At 44.5% G+C, this 18,589-nt stretch overlaps 2 protein-coding genes across 12 annotated transcripts in view; one reads left to right on the forward strand and one right to left on the reverse strand.

The window, feature by feature from the left end:
* LOC128844939 (uncharacterized) overlaps nucleotides 1-18,589 on the reverse strand; it is a 102,869-nt gene that overhangs the window by 33,145 nt on the left and 51,135 nt on the right. For 4 of the 11 annotated variants that reach the window (XR_008446570.1, XR_008446562.1, XR_008446572.1 and 1 more), the window contains one exon: nucleotides 3,472-5,705. The exons of 1 other annotated variant lie outside the window; for it this stretch is intronic. Coding sequence is in view for 4 of the 10 variants with exons in the window: in XM_054043125.1 (XP_053899100.1) it covers nucleotides 4,110-4,147; nucleotides 5,496-5,705 (248 nt within the window). In the remaining 6 variants the exon portion in view is untranslated. Of the gene's footprint in view, nucleotides 1-3,471; nucleotides 5,706-18,589 lie in introns of those variants that run through there. 6 more of the 11 variants (XR_008446575.1, XR_008446576.1, XM_054043134.1 and 3 more) reach the window with 6 other exon arrangements.
* LRRC58 (leucine rich repeat containing 58) lies at nucleotides 1,450-15,346 on the forward strand. Its single transcript, XM_054043083.1, has 4 exons — nucleotides 1,450-1,958; nucleotides 9,358-9,486; nucleotides 10,770-11,047; nucleotides 12,945-15,346. Exons 1-4 carry the CDS (start codon nucleotides 1,465-1,467, stop codon nucleotides 13,151-13,153), a joined length of 1,110 nt encoding a protein of 369 aa, XP_053899058.1. The 5' UTR covers nucleotides 1,450-1,464; the 3' UTR covers nucleotides 13,154-15,346.

The following is an 18,589-nucleotide window of genomic DNA, read 5'->3' on the forward strand; positions in this document are numbered from 1 at the left end:
TTAGTCTCTGTTAGGGCTAAAGGTTGATTTCTCAGGAAAAGTGCTCGGGAATGTCAATTTACCCATTGTGAAAACACTTTGCTGCTTATGCAGATAAGTGATAACTGATTACACACCTTTTAACCTGTGTCCAAAGGGCCACAAATTGAAATCAAGGAGCTCAAATGCCCTGCTAAAGTAATGCCCAGTCATCAAGCGCTTACCTGCCAAATAACAATGTTCCTTTGGAACATTTCAGTCTAAGGCTGACTGCTCTTCCTCAAGCAAGCATCAGATTCAGGACGTTCCAATGGGAGCTATTTACAGCAGATAGCCAATGAATCATTGAGGAACTCCATTTTTTACAAACAATGGGAAAAATTCCAGGGAAGTCTAAGGCAGTGGTTCTCAACCAGGGGTGCGTGTGCCCCTGGGGGGTACACAGAGGTCTTTCAGGGGATATATCAGTTCATCTAGATATTTGCCTAGTTTTACAACAGGTTACATAAAAAACACTAGTGAAGTCAGTACAAACTAAAATTTCATACAGACCATGACTTGTTTATACTGCTCTATATATTATACACTGAAAAGTAAGTACAGTAAAAGCTTTTTTTTACCCGGCAATCAGTGGTGTCAGCACAGCCCCTCTGTGACATCTGCAACCCTTCAATAAGCTCCATATGCACCGCTGTGCACAGACTGACTCAGGAGCAAACTCATGCCACCATGGGTCTAGAAACCAGGTAAAGCCTTAGGCTGGAGTCTGAGCTTATCTACAGTCCGGTAAATCTTGGTCTTCCCAGCAAAAAGTGTGAGGTGGTGATACACATGCAACGTGCAAGTGATATAAACGGGGCGGGGGCAGAGAATCACCCACAGAAAGGGTCTAAAAATTAGTGGAAAAATAAAAAGCGGTGCAAGCTCACCAGCTTGGCAGGGGCCCCCTATTGCCAACTACAGACAGCCCGGCCCGGCTGCACCCCCAGCCCCAGGGAACCCCGCACCAGGCATAATACATAAGGCCATGTTTATGTCACAGAGGTCATGGAATTCAGATCCCTGACTTCCAGAGACCCCTGTGACAGTCTCTGCTTCAACCCCGGGGACTCTGGGGCTGGCAGCCAGCGGGGCCCTGGCAGACTCCAGCGAAAGGTGACAGACTCCTGAGGGGGCTCAGCCTCGGGCGGCGGGGATGGGGGGCGGCGCCCCGTTTTCTCGTTGGGAAATCTGGTCCCCCTGCAGCTCGCAGCCCGCCCGGCACCTGCAGCTGCAGCCAGGGCGAGCCCGTCAGCGGCGGGGTGACGCAGGAGGCGACGCGCGGGAACCCGCCTAGCGCATAGCGAGCTGCAGCGCGCGTGCAGGTTGCGGGGCCCGGGGCAGAGCCGCCCCGCGTGCCGCATGGCGCACCACGTGCCGCGAGCGGGCGGGGCTATACAGCGGGCGGGGCCCGGCGGCGCGGCTCGGGCCTAGCGGGGCGGCGGGATGGAGCCGCAGGAGGCGGCCGGGGCTGCGGGCGGTGGCGGCGGCGCGGGGCTGCTGGAGCTGCCGCGCCGCGGGGCGGGTGAGGCGGGCGCGGTGGCGGCCGAGCTGGAGGCGCGGCGCAGCGGCGAGACGCGGCGCCTGGTGCTGTCGCGGCGGCTGTCGGGCCCGCTGCCCCCGGGGCTGGCGCGCTGGTTCCCGGCGCTGGAGGTGCTGGACGTGAGCGGCACCGGGCTGGCGGCGCTGGGGGCCGAGCTGCTGGAGCTGCCGCGGCTCCGCACCCTGCTGGCCAAGAACAACCGGCTGGGCGGGCCCGGCGCGCTGCCCAAGGGGCTGGGGCAGGCCCCGCTCGCCCGCTCCCTGCGCGTCCTCAACCTCAGCGGCAACCGCTTCGCCGAGCTGCCCGCCGCGCTGCTGGGCCTGCGGGGGCTGCAGAGCCTCAGCCTGGGCGGCAACCGGCTGCACAGCATCCCGCCCGAGATCCAGGCCCTCAACAGGTGAGAGCCGGGCCACGGGGGCTGGGGGCGCCGCCAGCGAGGCGGGGCCCCCTGAGAGGCCCGGGCCGCTTTGGCTGTGCCAGGCAGCCCCCCGAGGGGCAGCGAGGATCCCCGGCCCCGTTTCGGCTGGGGAATCTCAAGCACAGGGAGGAGAACCCAGGTGCGCTGGTTCCCCTCCTGCGCCGGTCCCTGTGCCACGCTGCCACTGCGAGCTGCTGCCCCTGAGGATGTGGCGAGGCTAGGGCAGAAGGTGCCCCTAAAAAGCATGAGCTGCCCTGCCTTAGCGCCTTTTTTGAACTCCCTTGGTGGCAGCATGGGTTGCCTTTAACACGTCAGCCTGGCCAAGGTGTGCCATGGGGCCTGTCAACTGTTGGGAATAGGCCACATCCACCTTGATTGCATTGGCCTCGTTAGCACTGACACACACTTGCTAAGGCAACTCCCATCTTTTCGTGTGCTGTATATTTATACCTGCCTACTGTATTTTCACTCCATGCATCTGATGAAGTGGGCTGTAGCTTATGCCCAAATAAATTTGTTAGTCTGTAAGATGCCACAAGGTCTCCTCCTTGTTTTTGTTGATACAGACTAACATGGCTACCTCTCTGAATCCTGTTGTGAAGGCAAGGCCATTTGTGGTTTTCATATGAGTTAGCAGGGTCAGGGTAAACCCCTATGTGCCCCAGAGTCTCTACCTTATGTGATAGCGACAAACAGCCTTACTGGCTTCACTTGGATTTTACCTCCTGTTAGGTAATTTAAGAACACACCTATTTTTTTCCAGTGAAGCTGTGTCCTGAGAGTATGTCTAGGCTATGGGAAAAGATGTGGTTTTAAATGATTGCCCCACCCCATTTGAAACACTGGTAACGTAATCTAATTGCATCAGACAATTTAACACTCCTACACCCCTGTTATCTGGTAAACGCTGAATCTAGGGGCACGTCTTCACTACCCGCCGGATCGGCGGGTAGCAATCAATCTATTGGGAATCGATTTATCGCGTCTAGTGAAGATGCGATAAAATCGATCCCTGATCGCTCTGCCGTTGCCTCCGGAAATCCACCGCAGCAAGAGGCGGAAGCGGAGTCTACGGTGGCACGGCAGCGGTCAACTCGCCACCGTCCCCACAGCCAGGTAAGTTGACCTAAAATACGCAACTTCAGCTACGCTATTCACATAGCTGAAGTTGTGTATCTTAAGTTGACACCCTCCCCCGCCCCCTCCACTCCCCCCCCGTAGTGTAGACCTAGCCTGAGAGACAGTTTGAGGTAGCTAACTCAATTTTAAAATGCACTTCTTTCTCTTCTATAGCGTATTCTAACTAGGTAGACAAAATCACGTGAGTGTTTTTTGGTGCTGTATCGGGTTACATGGTACAGTTGTCCAGTCTTGGATGTTAAACGTTATGGGTTTCCACTTAATACTTCAGGTTATTTTTCCAGTTTTAATCCAACCTCTGATGATTTAGCCAGTCTAGTGCTGTTTCTTGGACTGAGAAAATAGTCAGTGATTGTGTAATGATTAAGTTTTTTATTTGGGGAAAAGAGGTAATCCCATTGAAAATTAGAGTTGGAGAATGGTGTGGGAATATCCATCTGACATGCAATGTTTCCCTCACTAACATACCACATTTTCACTTTAATATAGAACTTTTAAGTAGCACACTTTTTTTTTTCTTCTCCTTTCCTCCCGTCTTGTCTGACTTTAGGCTATAATAATAGTTTCATATGTGCAGCCAAAGAACATAAGAACGGCCGTACTGGGTCAGGTCAATGGTCCCTCTAGCCCAGTATCCTGTCTTCCGACAGTGGCCAATGCCAGGTGCTTCAGAGGAAATGAACAGAACAGGCAATCCTCAAGTGATCCATCCGCATCAGGGAAGTGAGTGTTTATTTTTTGCAACATCCACTAACCTCCAAAGAAGAGAAGCAGACGTTAAGCATAGCTTGGTATAAGGGAAAGAATTTCTGAGCTCTGCTCTTGGCTAAGCTACTCAGAGGGATCTAGATCTTCTGTCAGAAACTTGAGCTGTTTACCTTATGCTGGGTAGGCTGCTGATGTCCCTGGGCAAGGTTCAGGAAGATGTGATGTAAGTATGGTGAATCATGTGGAAACCCTGTGACCTCTTACTGGAGTCTTCAATGTGCTTCAGAGTTTGAACCTATGTACACCTGAGCAATGACCTCCTATGCAAAAACAAGAACCCAGATGTCTGAGAAGAGTGTATGTGTGGGAGAGTGGGGAGAGAAGTGTCAAATCACCTGTAGGTCTTGTCTGTCTAAATTGGTACAGAAACTGATTTAGTTAAATCAGTGCAACTCCCTTGTGTGGCATTTTGGTTTTAAGAATGCCTTATACTGATTTTGTATAAATTATTTAAAGCACTCTTAAACCAAACAACCGCACAAGGGAGTTGCACTGATTTAATTAAATTGATTTCTGTAGTAACTTAGGGCTTGTCTACACTGGCACTTTACAGTGCTGCAAATTTCTCGCTCAGGAGTGTGAAAACACACACACACACACACATGCTGTTTCGGCACTATGAAGTGCCAGTGTAGACGGTGTACCGGCGCTGGGAGCCATTGCCCTAGTGGAGGTGGGGTTTTTTATAGCTCTGGGAGGGCCGTGACTACACAGGCACGTTAAAGCGCTGCCGCGGCAGCACTTTAATGTTGCTAGTGAAGATGTGCCCTTAGGTTAAATTGGTACAACTTTCTTACATTGACAAGGCCTAAGTTCTCCCTCATGTCTCTAGTCCTCTGTATACTCACCCCTAATTTTCATTTGGTGAACTGCTGTATAATTTGGCCATTGAGGTGACTAGGTGCCTGTTCCCAAACTATTCAAGCTCCTGTGCTAGTTTCAGACTACAATCTCAGTTGTGCCTACACTGTGCAATGGAGCTTGGGTTGCTGCAGATTTTAGTTTAACAGTCAAGAGTAGCTTATGCTTTGTTAGTGGTGATACAGTGGGGCCCAGCACAGAAGCTCACTAGAAGCCTAGAATATCAGGCTGCAGTTCGAAATGCCAGTGCTGGTCCGTGTACCAATAAGTGAAAATACTGTTCTGTAGCTGTAGAGTTTCACTATCAACAAATACCTGAGTGGTTTTTTGCCTTAGAAAAACTGCCTATTGGTCACAATACAGCAGAAGGTTACTTTTTCTAGTGTAGAACAAGCCGAATAAATATACCCTCAGCTTCCCAAGCTATCTGTAAAGTTAAAAGTAATCGGGCATGTGCCCTCTCTTGCTACTTCAATGTCTAAAGAGAACCTGAATGATAGTATGCACCCCCCAAAAGCATTTCTGACTGTTTACATTAGAAATAAAGTATGTTCTCAGAGAGTCTTTGAAGAACTAATAAGGGCATAACACAGATACCAAGAAAGTAAACGTCTAGTGCATGCCAGCAAGGTCCATACTGGCCAGTTAGTGTGTGACACACAGGTATGGATTAGTACAGGGATCTGCAACCTTTGGCACGCAGCTCGCCAGGGTAAGCACCCTGGTGGGCTGGGCCGGTTTGTTTACCTGCTGCATCTGCAGGTTCGGCCGATTGCTGCTCCCTCTGGCTGCAGTTCGCTGCTCCAGGCCAATGGCTGCGGGAAGCGGCGCGGGCTGAGGGATGTGCACTTATGTACACTAATGTACTGTGTAGGCAGCCTGCGCAAAGTTTTAAGTTTCTGCACCGGGACTTGTTCAGTTGAGTTATGAAAATGTTCCCAATCCACTGTAAGTCCTCTGTCAAAAACAACAAAAGCAAGATTCGACATCAGTAGTGCTGAGAGAGAAATAAGCAGACAACCTTTTTTGTTTCATTTCAAATCAAACACTGAATTATTTTGTTTTTTTCTTGCTAAAATGAGAAGCAAAACAAAAACCCTCTTTGGGTCAAACAAAGTGACATTTCATTTCTAAACCCAATGTCAAAACAAAATATTTCAGCATTTAAAAAAAAAAAGTTTTTTTTTCAGCTGAAACCACTCTGATGTGAATTGGTGAATAATTTTGGTGATGTTACTATTTGCTGAAAAAAAATTCACCCAGCCCTACTCAGCAGCCTGCTCTGTAGGACCCAGCAACATTCGAGCCTTTTGCACACTCTCACTGCTTTCAACAGTTGGGTGTTAATCAGGAGTATGAAAGACAACAATAACTGCTGCATGAAAAGAGTGAAGTTAAGAAAGTGGATGAGAACCAGTTTAATTTAAGTGTTCTTGATATCCAATTGGTTTGAAACATGATGATTCCCCTTTCATTTGCACTGATGTAGATCTGGAGTAACTCCACTGAAGAGGAATTAAACTACCCAAAGACTCGTGCAACTGCAAGTATAGAATACTCAAGTTCCCAACAGCAAAAATCAAGATGCCAACTACTATGCTTACTTAAGCTGTTAACCGTTTCCACTGAGATCCTTTTATGTAATGACTTTGAGGCAAGTCTGAGTAGCATTACAAAGATTGAGCCCCATTCTTTTGAAACCCATCTGTGAAGAATCTTACTCCGACTGCAGGTGTATATATCAGAACCACAGTAGCACTGCCTCACACTAAGGGTTACTATACAAAGGCAGTTAGTCAGGAATAGCTATTTTGGAGTAACTGCATATGTGGGTACTCTTATTCCAGAATAAAATTGCCTTATTTTGAATTAGCTTAAACCATTCCAAAGTGGTTTAAGCTAATTTGGAATAAGACACTTTTATTGTGGAATAAGAGCATCCATATATGTAATTTTTCAGAAATATTTAATGCACTCTAAATTCTTATCCTACCTTATTCCAGATGAATTTTCACGTGTATACAAGCCCCAAATATTATCTCTGCCTCCACTAGAATAGAGGCACTGCTAAGTTATATTACACATGCAGGTTTGCAAATAATGGCTCCTCCAGGGTGCATCAAATTAGCAATATAAAGAACCATGAATCACTAGCAGCAAGAGAGCATGTTTCTTTTATTTTACTCCCATATAATGGTTTATGGAAAGAAGTTAAACAGAAAAATTGGGCAATACATATCAGAAACAACTGACACATTTTAAAATGACCTGTGAGGAAAAGAACAGTGAAATTTGTCTGGATTTTTCAGTTTGGCTGCCAAACTGAAAAATCAATTATTCATTTAGCTCTGCTATAGAGTCTTCTGTGATGTTAGAGAACTGTGTGCATACCCTTTGATGCAATGAGTGCCAAAGTATGTGCTCTTTTACATATTTAATACCAAATGTACACTAAAAAAAAAAAAAAAAAGCCAGGTGCTGTGTGTGTGGATAGACTTGTAACTGGAGCTGTGGTAAAGATATGATATTAGAGGCAACCCACTAGAATTCCTTTCTTCAAACATTTTACCAATAGTTTCAGGAGACTGATCTTAAATTTGTTGCGTCTCAGCAGCAGCTGTGTTGTTCTCTGTAGAAATGGCAAATCATAGAATGTGGTGGGCATAAGTGTATTGTTTGATTAAACTTTTACTTCCTCACTCCACTTGCAGACCAGATGGGGAAACTTCTTATTAAAGTTTGTTTCAGGAAATTTTGATCTCATATCTGAATTTAGAGTTCTGGGCGGATCTCTCTACTGCCAGCTGTTAAGTTTTATGCTAGCCAGCATCTTTGGGCAGTGGGGCATCATTAGTTGTAAAGAAAGGATAGATCCAAATGTTGGAGCGCTTCTAGGCTGGGAAACTAAATGTTAGAGCATGGCCCTGAGGTATCATAGTAACTAACAGGATGCTAAACATGAGTTAGTACTCAGCAGAGAAAGGAATTGTTGTGTTTAACATAAATCGGTCTGTCTCTACTGAATGTTTTATGTGGCATCCGTTATCATGATTCCTCCAGGCCATATTCTAACACATGTGGACAAACCCTTGGAATCTTAGTTCATTGAGGTGGGAAGCATTGTGGCCTAGTGGATAGAACAGTGGCTAGGGACTTGAGAGCTCTAAATTCTGTTCCTGGCTCAGCCACTGGTCTCTAGGATGACCTTGGGCAAATCATGTCACCTATCTGTGCTTTAGTTAACCCATCAAAAAGGGGATAATGAGACTAACTTCCTTTTTAAAGCACTTTCGATCTAACCGTGAAAGTGCTATGTCAGAAGTAGTCCTTATTTCTCTGAGTAAATACATCATTACTGAGCTCAGCTGAGCATCCCTCTATTCCATTTCTAAATGCAAAAGCCCTGAGTGGTAAAATAAAGCATATACTCTGACACCCCAAGAAGGGTCTTAACACAGCTATACGCGAATATCGCACCATACATGTAAATATAGTTACACTTATCTAAGCTCAGGTCAGGTTCAGTGACCACAGCATATCACCTTGAGCTATCCAGTTACTAGGACAACAGACTGGAAACCATCTGGCTTTTCAACAGAGCCATACTCTTGCTGCATATGCTCATTTCATTCCGTTAGGTTCATCAGTTCAGCTTGTGCTGACCTGGTGTTACAAACTTCATTCTTAATAAACCTTTACGACCTCTAGTTCTCATAACAAGAACCAGGGGTCACCAAATGAAATTAATAGGCAGCAAGTTTAAAACAAACAAAAGGAAATAGTTCTTCACACAATGTGCAGTTAACCTGTGAAACTCTTTGCCAGAGGATGTTGTGAAGGCCAAGACTATAACAGGGTTAAAAAAAGAACTAGATAAGTTCATGGAGGATAGGTCCATCAATGGGCTATTAGCCAGGATGGGCAGGGATGGTGTTCCTAGCCTCTGTTTGCCAGAAGCTGGGAATGGACGACGGGATGGATCACTGGATGATTACCTGTTCTGTTCATTCCCTCTGGCTCACCTGGCATTGGCCATTGTCGGAAGACAGGATACTGGGCTAGATGGATCTTTGGTCTGACCCAGTATGGCCATTCTTATGTTCTTAATAACTTTTTCAGTGTATCTCTAAAAGGGTGGTGAATCCCATGCTGTAGCTGAGATCAGTGTGGGGAGGGTTGAGCAATAATTTGAGCCCAAGGTGTACATGGGAAAAAAATTAGAAGATCCAAGTGATTTTGTAAATAGCTGATTATTTTTGAGATGTAGCTCAGGAACCTCTCGGTCAAATGACCCCAAATTTGGATGCTAATCCTATTCCACACAACAGATTTCAACACCATCTAAGCTGCCATATGGATTTTGGTGCACTTAGAGAGTCAACTACTAAGCTGAAAGTGACACTCAACATTAACATAGCAGAGCTGTTCCACTATCATTTTATTATGGTCATTGATAATATGTCAACTTTCTCTTCATATGGTATGTCTTACAAAAATTGTTTTATCTGCAGTGCAAGCTGTAAATCTCTCGTAAACTAAATGAGACCCAGCGCTAAGTGAAACTGCAGAAATAAGATTAATGAAGTAATGCAGTCTTCTTCTCTTTCAGTTTAGAGTTTTTGTACCTTGGAGGGAATTTCATTACTTCTATCCCACCTGAGTTAGCAAACCTGCCTTCTCTAAGTTACCTAGTGCTGTCTGACAACAAGATCCAGAGTATTCCTCCTCAGCTGGCACAGTGAGTATATCCAACTAATTTGCTGTCTTCAGCCACCAGCCAATGCTCAAACCTCTTTATTCTGCAAGTGTGGATGACAGTACCTGGGAAGATCTGGTTGGTCTTTAGTTCTTAATCACAGGTTAGGTCTGCAGGGGGGAGATTCTCAGCACCAGGCAATGCAAGGAGGACTTGTAAATTCAAAATATTGTGAAAGTGAATGTCCATTTTAGGATTTGTTATAGGAGCCATCACCATAGCATCTAAGCACAGACACAGGAAATGTGAAGTTGAAATGCCAATAGCAAAAATAAATGCTACGCTATACGTTTTTCATCATATTGTGCTCAGCCTCCTTTCCCTTGTACCCAAAATCTTTTCCTGGTCTTATTTGCATGATACTCTTTTATAGCATCTCATTCAAGGAAATCATCATGTTTTAAATGTTCACTAAGGCTCACAACACACCTCTGAATGTAAGATTGTTTTATCTACTACAAAATAGAAAAAAATCTACATAGTAGTTCAAGACAAAAAATAAAGAATACCCTGTGCAATTGAAACTCCAAGCTAAGGTGATAAAAGCGGGGGGGTTTCCAAGTTGGAATTTGATCAGGATAGCAGTGTTTAGCATTACTACTCTTGACATGGGATCTCTGATGTCAAGTGTTCATAACCTTAGTTTTGTTTCATTTGAAAGATGACTCTTCCGGCAGTACGATGTCCTTATGCAGTATGAGGAATATTGGTTTGGTGCTGACAGATGGGAGAGCTCTACATACAAAAATTCAACATGTTGTGTCTCCCAGTCACACTCACTTGGTCTGACCTTGCTTAGCTCTTGAGCTCTGACAGGATCTGAGCATGCGGTGATGCAGGTGCAGACAATGAAAGCATGGAGTTTGCCAGAGTTGGCTAACTGCTAGTCTGCTCATCTTTAATACATGAGTGAGAACAGGTGACCTATTCAGAGCATTGTGTGGAGGCTTTTGAATACATACCCTTGGTACAAGGAAACATCCCTCTAAAAAGCGTTATTTTTGTGTAGCACTATTTAGTTCTATACTAGTTTTTTAGGGTGGGTTGGCAGACACATTTAAGACCCTGCTTATTTCTTTAATATGCATTGAAGAGCTGAGCCAAGTTCTGCATAGGCTAGTCTGTGTGCTAGACCAGGAACTCTGTTAGCATGGCTTTGTGCTTAAAGGAAAAAGCCAAAGGAAACAAGCTAGTGAGAAAGGTAGTAAATGGGTGGTGCTTTGTAATGCTTGTTCCTCTTGACTGTCTTCCTCTTGATTTTTCAGGTTGCATTCCCTACGTTCCCTTAGCCTTCACAACAACCTACTGACATACCTCCCCCGGGAGATCCTCAACCTGGTTCACCTGGAAGAGCTGAGTTTGCGAGGGAACCCACTGGTTGTTCGCTTTGTCCGTGATCTGACTTACAATCCCCCAAGTCTCCTGGAACTAGCTGGACGCACCATGAAAACCCGCAACATTCCCTATGCTCCCAGTGATCTCCCAGGGAATCTTGTCAGATATTTGAGCCTGGCCAGCAACTGCCCCAATCCTAAGTGTGGAGGTAAGTTAGCTGCTCTCTGCTTCCTGTTCTTACCTGACGGCTCATCTATTTCTTTCTAATCTAGCTCTCCTTTTAGTAGCTTAATTGCATGTGTTGTCACACCAGTCAGTTCCTGCTGTGAGCATTTCAGTAGCCCCAGGTGTGTTGTCTTATCCTCTTCCTCAAGGGACTGTGTCAGTGAATCTAAGGGTTGGTGGGTAGTAATCGATCTATCGCGTCTTGTCTAGACCCCATGCCTTGAGGACCTGAGGTAAATCGATCTAAGATACGTCGACTTCAGCTATGCTGTTCTCGTAGTTGTAGTTTCGTATCTTAGATCTAACCCCCCCCCGCTCCCCAGTGTAGACCAGACCTTAACTTGGGCTGTCTCTACCCTAAACAAGAAAGTCCCTGCAGGGTCATTGCTAAAAATCTTAGCACTGGTTTGCAACTTCTGCACAGGAGCACTGTTTTTGATAGAACTGTTTTAGTTGGTACACAAAATGCACTTTTAGAACTATGCGGCTGTACCATCATGTTCTGGGATTCCTGAAGCACCTATCCCATAGCGTTCAGCGCAACCTGTATGCAAGGGATTTCACGGGCATTGTACAAGACTGGGGAGTTCCAAGTAATGCTTTTTTTTGCAAGGGATTTATTCTAATTCAAATGGTCTATTTCTTAGTCTGTTCCTTAACTACCACTTCTTTGGTCATGGTTCTGTTCGCTTCTTACCACTTAATATGATAGCTTCAAAACAGGGAGTGGATGGAGGATGGAGAGGCCAGATATTGGGTTGCGTTGAGTGGGAGAGGAATTTGTTTCCTTGCATTTCACACAGCTTGGACAATGAAAATAGATAGATTGGTTTCACTTTATCGTGAACTAGCAGTGTGCTGCTACAAATGTGCAGAGGCATAGTTAACTCAAAGGCAGCTACAATTAAAACAAAAACCCACAAACACCTCTAAAAACATTTCTGAAAATGCCTGCGTCTGAATAAGAACCATCTCCCTGCAGTAGGAGAACATAACTGTGTGTTATGGCATCGTTCTGTTCTGTTCTCATGGAAAATAACATCCAAGTTCATCATGGTAACGTCACTCAAGCAGAAGAGAAAATGAGGTTATGAGGGAGAGAGCTTTTATTTATATACACACACTATTGATAACTGTTAGAAGGAGCCTGGTAGACTGGAAAATACAGCGGGTAAATGGATTTAACATTTAAAGACATGTTTGACAATCCCCAGCATGACGTTCCCTCTTAATTCTTAGAGAAATTTCCTTTCTGTGGAATGAATTGGCCATTGTTTCTCTCTTCAAATAGTACTTTGCCCTCTATAACTCTTTCACCTGGATGTATCAAGTGCTTTAGAAACATGAATTCTCTCAAACCCCTGGGAGGTAACTGCTAACTATTATCTCCATTTTACAGGTGGGAAAACTAAGAATTTAAGTTGCATGGCCACACAATGAATCAGTGGCAGAGCTGGGAATAGAACACAGATGTCCTGACTTTTGGTGCCCCACTTCCAGCCACTTTAGCAACTACTTAGCAAACACTATCCTAGGGTGAGAAAATCGTTGGCAAAATTAGGCAGTGGGGCTACTGTATAAAATGCATGGGATGCAGGTACCTGGCAAACTGCTACTTTCTCTGAAAAAATCTGATAAATGTGTTACTAGAAGCTGCACATAAACTGATCCTTTCAGTTTCCACTTCAGCACACAGATATGCTCCTCCCCACCAAAAATTTCTTATTTCCCTAACATTTGCTGTTTGAATTCATCTCTAAGATGAGGCAGGTGCATTAGAAATCATGTCTGGCTTACTCATTTCTGTGGAGCATGCAGGTTTCACAGCAAACCATTGAGTCATTGTTCTAAAAACTGCCTTGCTTTCCTTTCCCTTGCAGGTGTCTACTTCGACAGCTGTGTCCGACAAATCAAGTTTGTAGACTTCTGTGGGAAGTACCGCCTGCCGCTGATGCACTATCTGTGCTCCCCAGAATGCTCCTCCCCCTGCAGCTCCGCCTCTCAGAGCTCCACTTCCCAAAGCGAGTCTGACTCAGAGGATGAAGCCATTGTTGCTGCACACAGGATGCAGAAAGTTCTTCTTGGATAAAGGGGAGTGGTGGACTAGAAGAAAAACATGTCACTAAAGCAATAGTGGAAATGCAGAGCCGGAGGCTCTTTCCTGAGGGGCTCATTAGAAACAGTCCTGTAAGCAGCAGCACATCTGAGCAAATCTAGAATTGCTTGGTATGATGCTGCTTAGAAGAACTAACTCAATGCCTTGCCTACATAGGGATGTTGTGGGGCTAGAGTTATCACTAAACTACCATAAAGATCTGTGTAAAGGGGATCGGGGAGAGCAGACCTGCCATGTCTGGGAAACCTGTCTAAAGGGGTTTTTGATAGCATGATACTTCGCTACTGTGATTGGCTTAGCACCATATGAAGCAAAGAAGACTGTTCTTGTTCTGGGATATTACACTACGGTAAATCAGCGAGAATGTAACTGTGCTATTCTGGGTGTATGCTGTATTTATCATGTATCATGTTTCAACACTCTGCTCTCTCCCTTGATTTCCGCTTACATATTTACATACTCCCCCAAAAAATTAAATTTCTTTTTGTTGGGGATGGATTTTTTGAAGATCTGAGTACTGTCTTCCTTTGTTCCAGACTTAGGGTCTTCATCTACTGTAGATGTTAGTTTATTATAGCCCTAGAATTGAGCCGGTTTGATATTTATCTCCCTTTTTATACTAGGCTGCTGTTAGTGTCTCCTTCTGACTCATCCTTATCTCCTCTTTGCAACTGGTGCATCGGTGCTCTCATATTGATTGAGAATACATGCAAAGCATCTCACTGAGCCTTGCCACCAGTACAGATCTACAGCCATATGCCCCTGTTTAAAGGACCAAGTGCATTGCCCTCCACTGTACTTTAAACTCATCTGGCCCCAGTGGAGCAAATGTGCACCTAAACTTGTGTAAATTCCATAGTGCCTCTCACTCTATCTTTCTGTTGTGTCCTCTTATTGAGGATAGCTTCTTTTCACTTGTTACAATATAACTTTGCATATTGGAGGCCACGCACTAAGGCTGTCATTGCCTACATTAGGCGTTAAGCAAAATCTCTGTGTGAGAATCTTATTCCATGGTTTCAGCAACTTGTGCCTTGAGAAAGCTTACTACTTTCCTTCAGCTGAAATACAGAGTAAGGAACATTGCAGCGCACTATTCTTCCTTACCCCCCATTCCAGTATGAAAAGAGAAGCTGGTAGGTGGAAGTGGAAGGCAAGCTACTTTGAGCATGTTGTGTGGGAGACAAGTTGGTGTTGAAGGCTGTTGTATATTTATTAATTTTGCATTCACTCTTGTTCATGCAATCCTTTGCATTGTTCAGATAATGTATTCACCTACCTTAAACTGTATTTAAAGGAAAACTGCAGAGATTAGATATAATTCTGTAGCTAAATATTTAATACACGTATCTTTTAAAGAGTTAATGAAATTGACAGGTACTTCCATCTCTTTGCCAAGGAGCGCTGATGGTGAGTTTCTGAGTACAGGTAGTTAATGTGAACAGTGGGATCATGTTTTTAAAAAAAAAAAATCTACTTGATGCAAAGCAGTTTATACAGTTGCCAATTCTTTTATGTATCTCTCTGTTCAGTAAGAGGCTAGACTTTCAGAAGTCAATAACGAATATCTGAATGAGTTTTGCAGTGGCCAAATTCAATTTATCATGGACTTCTGTCCTGCTCACTGTCTGCTTTTAAAATCTTAGATTGAATTGTATGGGGAGGAATTGGCCTCTTTTTGTTCCTTACTCCTGTTGGCAGTAATGAATGGAAAGGTTTTAATCAACTGAGTAATGAAATTTAATCCCCACAATGCATCTTTGTTACCCAGTTCAAAGAACTGTTTTTAATGCATTTTATTCACACCAGGGAGATTTTTTTTTTCTTTCTGCTTGAATAGTTTCAAGATACTTCAAATAGACTTCTTCAGGGTGCATTCTAATACAGGAATAACTCCATCTTGGAAACCTCTCTGATTGTTTTGTTTTTCTAACGAGAGCATTGGTAATCTTGTATTGAACAGTAAAGGATTAAGGGGCTTTAATTTAGCCCTCTTGTGGAATTTTATCATGAGCAGTGTGTTGCTTTACAAAGTCTTAAAGGTGCCTTATGGTTTATAAAAGTATATTTTGCTAGAAATGTATGAATATAGAATATTTCTAACAGTATTTCATTATGAGCTGTAAACTGATTGTAACACTAAGCAAAAAATGTTATTTCTGAAAACTGTCTCTGTCCATTATTTGGTAATATCTCAACTCTAGTGTGGTGAGAAATGGAGGGTTCCATCACCAGAGTCAAAGAAATTAGAGATTTTTCTCTTTCCCCATTCTATATAGGATTAGAAAGTAGAACAGTCTCCTGGGGGAAGTAGTAACACTCTTGCCCCTTGGGTCAAGTCAAATTAGACTGTAGGCAGGATTGTGTGTATTTTATTAAAATCATTGTAGAATTTTGCTGCAGAATCTTAGATTTTAAAAAAATCTTGACTTAATGGTTCTACAGATAAATGTGAAAACACAACCTGATTGTAAACTGAGTGGGTAGTGTTCCTGAGTCTGCCAGCAGCCTGAAACAATAGTGCTAAGAGTTGTGAACTGCCCCATTTATCTCAATGGGGCACTAATGCTGAAACCAAAAGGTGACAATTTAAATATCAACGTAGCTTTCTGCTTCACTGTTGATCATGTTAGAAACAGTCAGTAAACCTGCTTATCCTACAATCCCAAACTGCCTCGTAGGTGCCAATAGCTTCAGCTACCTCCTCTTGCCACAACCTCCAGCTTTTGCACTGCAGTTAGCAATTGTCAGTACAAAAATCTGCCCCATATTGGAAAATGGGACAGTGTAAAACACGAGCTTCTTTTCTGAGTGTATTCAATTTCATGTTTAACTATAAACCTCAGTATTTTAATTTAAATGGAGCTGCTGCAGACTAAAAAAAAAAAAAAACTATCTCAAGTGCTGCAGATTCTACAAAACTTGTCCACTGCCCATAGATCCAGATTACTGTAGTCTGTGGGGCTTTGGGCTGTCTTCTGCCACCAGCAGTCTTCTGCTATGGTAGAAAAAAGAATAAATCTAGCTTCATGCTGTACCTGATTACCAGGCAGCGGGCATATCTCCCTGACCCCATTGCTTGTCTTTCTGGGAGCATGAGCTGTAGCCCTCTTACCTTTTATCCTGGCTATCACCACTAATGCTTTGAGGGCTTTGTATGTGATCCTTAACTGAAATGATTTAGATGACTGCCTGAAGCTGATAAATGTTGAGCAAACCAAATGACAATTTACCTGCTATTACAGTATTGCCAAGACTACATGGCATTTCTCATGTAGGTGAACTGGAACCACTTCCCATACAGACAGAGATTTTCCCCCATCCCCCCACCCCGAACTTCCCCAACACCCCCCAGTTATGTGTTGCCAATTTAGTCAATTGGAAATTTGAATTGAAATTGAAACATTAATACACATTTAAAAGCATATACAGTATATGCAGGGCCCTACCACCTTCAGTCCATTTCGGTCTATTTCATGGTCACAGGATTTTAAAAGTTGTAAATTTCATGACTTCAGCTATTTAAATCTGAAATTTCAGTGTTGTAATTGTAAGTCCTGACCCAAAAAGGAGTGTGGGGGGGAGGGAGGGGGTGTCATAGGGCTACTGTACTGGAGTTGTCCTGCTATCCTTACTTCTGCACTGCTGCTGGCAGTGGCGCTGCCTTGGAGCTGGGCCACTGGAGACCAGTGGCTGCTGACTGGGAGCCCAGCTCTGAAGGCAGCGCCAACGCCAGCAGCAGCGCAGAAGTAAAGGTGACATGCTATGGTGTTGCCACCTTTACTTCTGCACTGCTGCTGGTGGGGGGCTGCCTTCAGAGCTGGGCGCATGGCCACCAGCAGCTGCTCTGCGGTCGCCCAGCCCTGAGAGCAGTGCAGGAGTAAAGATGGCAATACCGTGACCCTCCTAAATAACCTTGTGACCCAACCCCCCCTGCAACTCCCTTTTGGGTCAAGACCCCCAATTTCATACAAATATGAAATCTGTATAGTATAAGATAAAAGCACACCAAACACTAGATTTCACAGGCAGAGACCAGATTTCATGGCTGTGAATTTGGTAGGGCCCTATGTATATGAGAAAATACTTGTACGTGAGAAAGCATAATGGGTTTGAAAAGTATGAGCAAAGACTAGCTTCTTCACATAGCTGTTATTTCTCACTATATCAGTGCATTTGTTTTGGCTGTATTTGCCTACCTAATTTCAAATTATTCTTTATAAGCAAGGTCTGAATGAACTCTCCCCTGACACTTAGTGATGAGCCAGAGGTGGGTGGAAAGGTGTCAGGACCAGACTACATGAACATACCTACTCTCCCTAGGTATCCAGCAGACAGAGCTATGCTGCCCAAGTGAACAATTTTGGCTGGTATTGGGTTACAAATCACTTTAGTATACGCCATCTGATATTAAACCAAATTTTGCACCCCTTGATAATCTGTACGTTATTCCTGGATCACCAGAAACTTCTACACTTAAACTCTGTACCGTTCACATTCTTTTTTTTGTTAAACATAATCTTAATTAAATGTGGGGGTCATGAAACGTTACCATCCCTCCTGTATGAATAACGGACAGCAGAACTGTACTTAGCCTGCCTGAAGGAGGGGGGGTCTCGGTCAGTGCTTAATTTGTGCTAGGGCTGAGGCCTGCCACCTCTAGCCTTGGCAGTTCATAGCTCTGGGCCCTCTGGGCTTATCAGATCAGTTACAAAAGAAACAAACTTGCTTGAGTCCTGGCACCTCTTTCTTTACAAATAAAGCACTGGTCATCCTCAAGTGCACTCTCTAAACAGGAGGTTTGGATGCCATACCCCAGTGAAGAGAGAGCGTGAGTTGGTGGGGGCACAAGTGTTTCGCTTGTTGACTCTGCATAAGAATCACAGGCACTTATTTGACTTGCCCCTCTCTCCTGTTTAAAGACAGAGCTGATTAGGCTCCATAGAGAGCCTTTTGGTTGGTTAAGTGATCACTAGAGCTGAAATCACTGATAATCATCAGGTCTAAGTACTTAGGGGACAGTGTTTCTGTGGAAGAGAGATCAGCCTGCACTAGTAGCAAGATTCCCCCTCTGAGAGCTGAAATCACTGAGAGCTGCAGTATCCCCACTGGCTGGGTGGGAAACCGGGGTTCGATTCCCTGACAGGGAGGGTGGTGCCTTTTGACTGAGGGAGAATAAAATGCCTTTCCTGGGCAGCCCATTCCTCACCCCCTCCATATATGGCGACTTCCGTTCACGCCCTGCAGTGCTGATTTCCACCTCTAGAGAGACAATTAGCCCGCAAGGCCACCCCTGTCTGCTTACCCTAGCGAGAGCCTCTACATTGTCTTCTGCCACTGGGCCCAGCTTCAAGACCTGCACGTGGGGGCACGTTTCAGAGTCACAAAGGGAAATACTCCAGCCAAGGG

The sequence above is a fragment of the Malaclemys terrapin genome, chromosome 1 (genome assembly GCF_027887155.1).
Source record: "Malaclemys terrapin pileata isolate rMalTer1 chromosome 1, rMalTer1.hap1, whole genome shotgun sequence".
Lineage (NCBI taxonomy): Eukaryota > Metazoa > Chordata > Testudines > Emydidae > Malaclemys > Malaclemys terrapin.

Bases quoted from the DNA above. Each gene is read 5' to 3' on its own strand.
- LRRC58 (XM_054043083.1), top strand. From the start codon at position 1,465: ATGGAGCCGCAGGAGGCGGCCGGGGCTGCGGGCGGTGGCGGCGGCGCG. The intron at 1,959-9,357 runs GTGAGAGCCGGG...CTTCTCTTTCAG, and splicing joins GAGATCCAGGCCCTCAACAG to TTTAGAGTTTTTGTACCTTG. The intron at 9,487-10,769 runs GTGAGTATATCC...TTGATTTTTCAG, and splicing joins ATTCCTCCTCAGCTGGCACA to GTTGCATTCCCTACGTTCCC.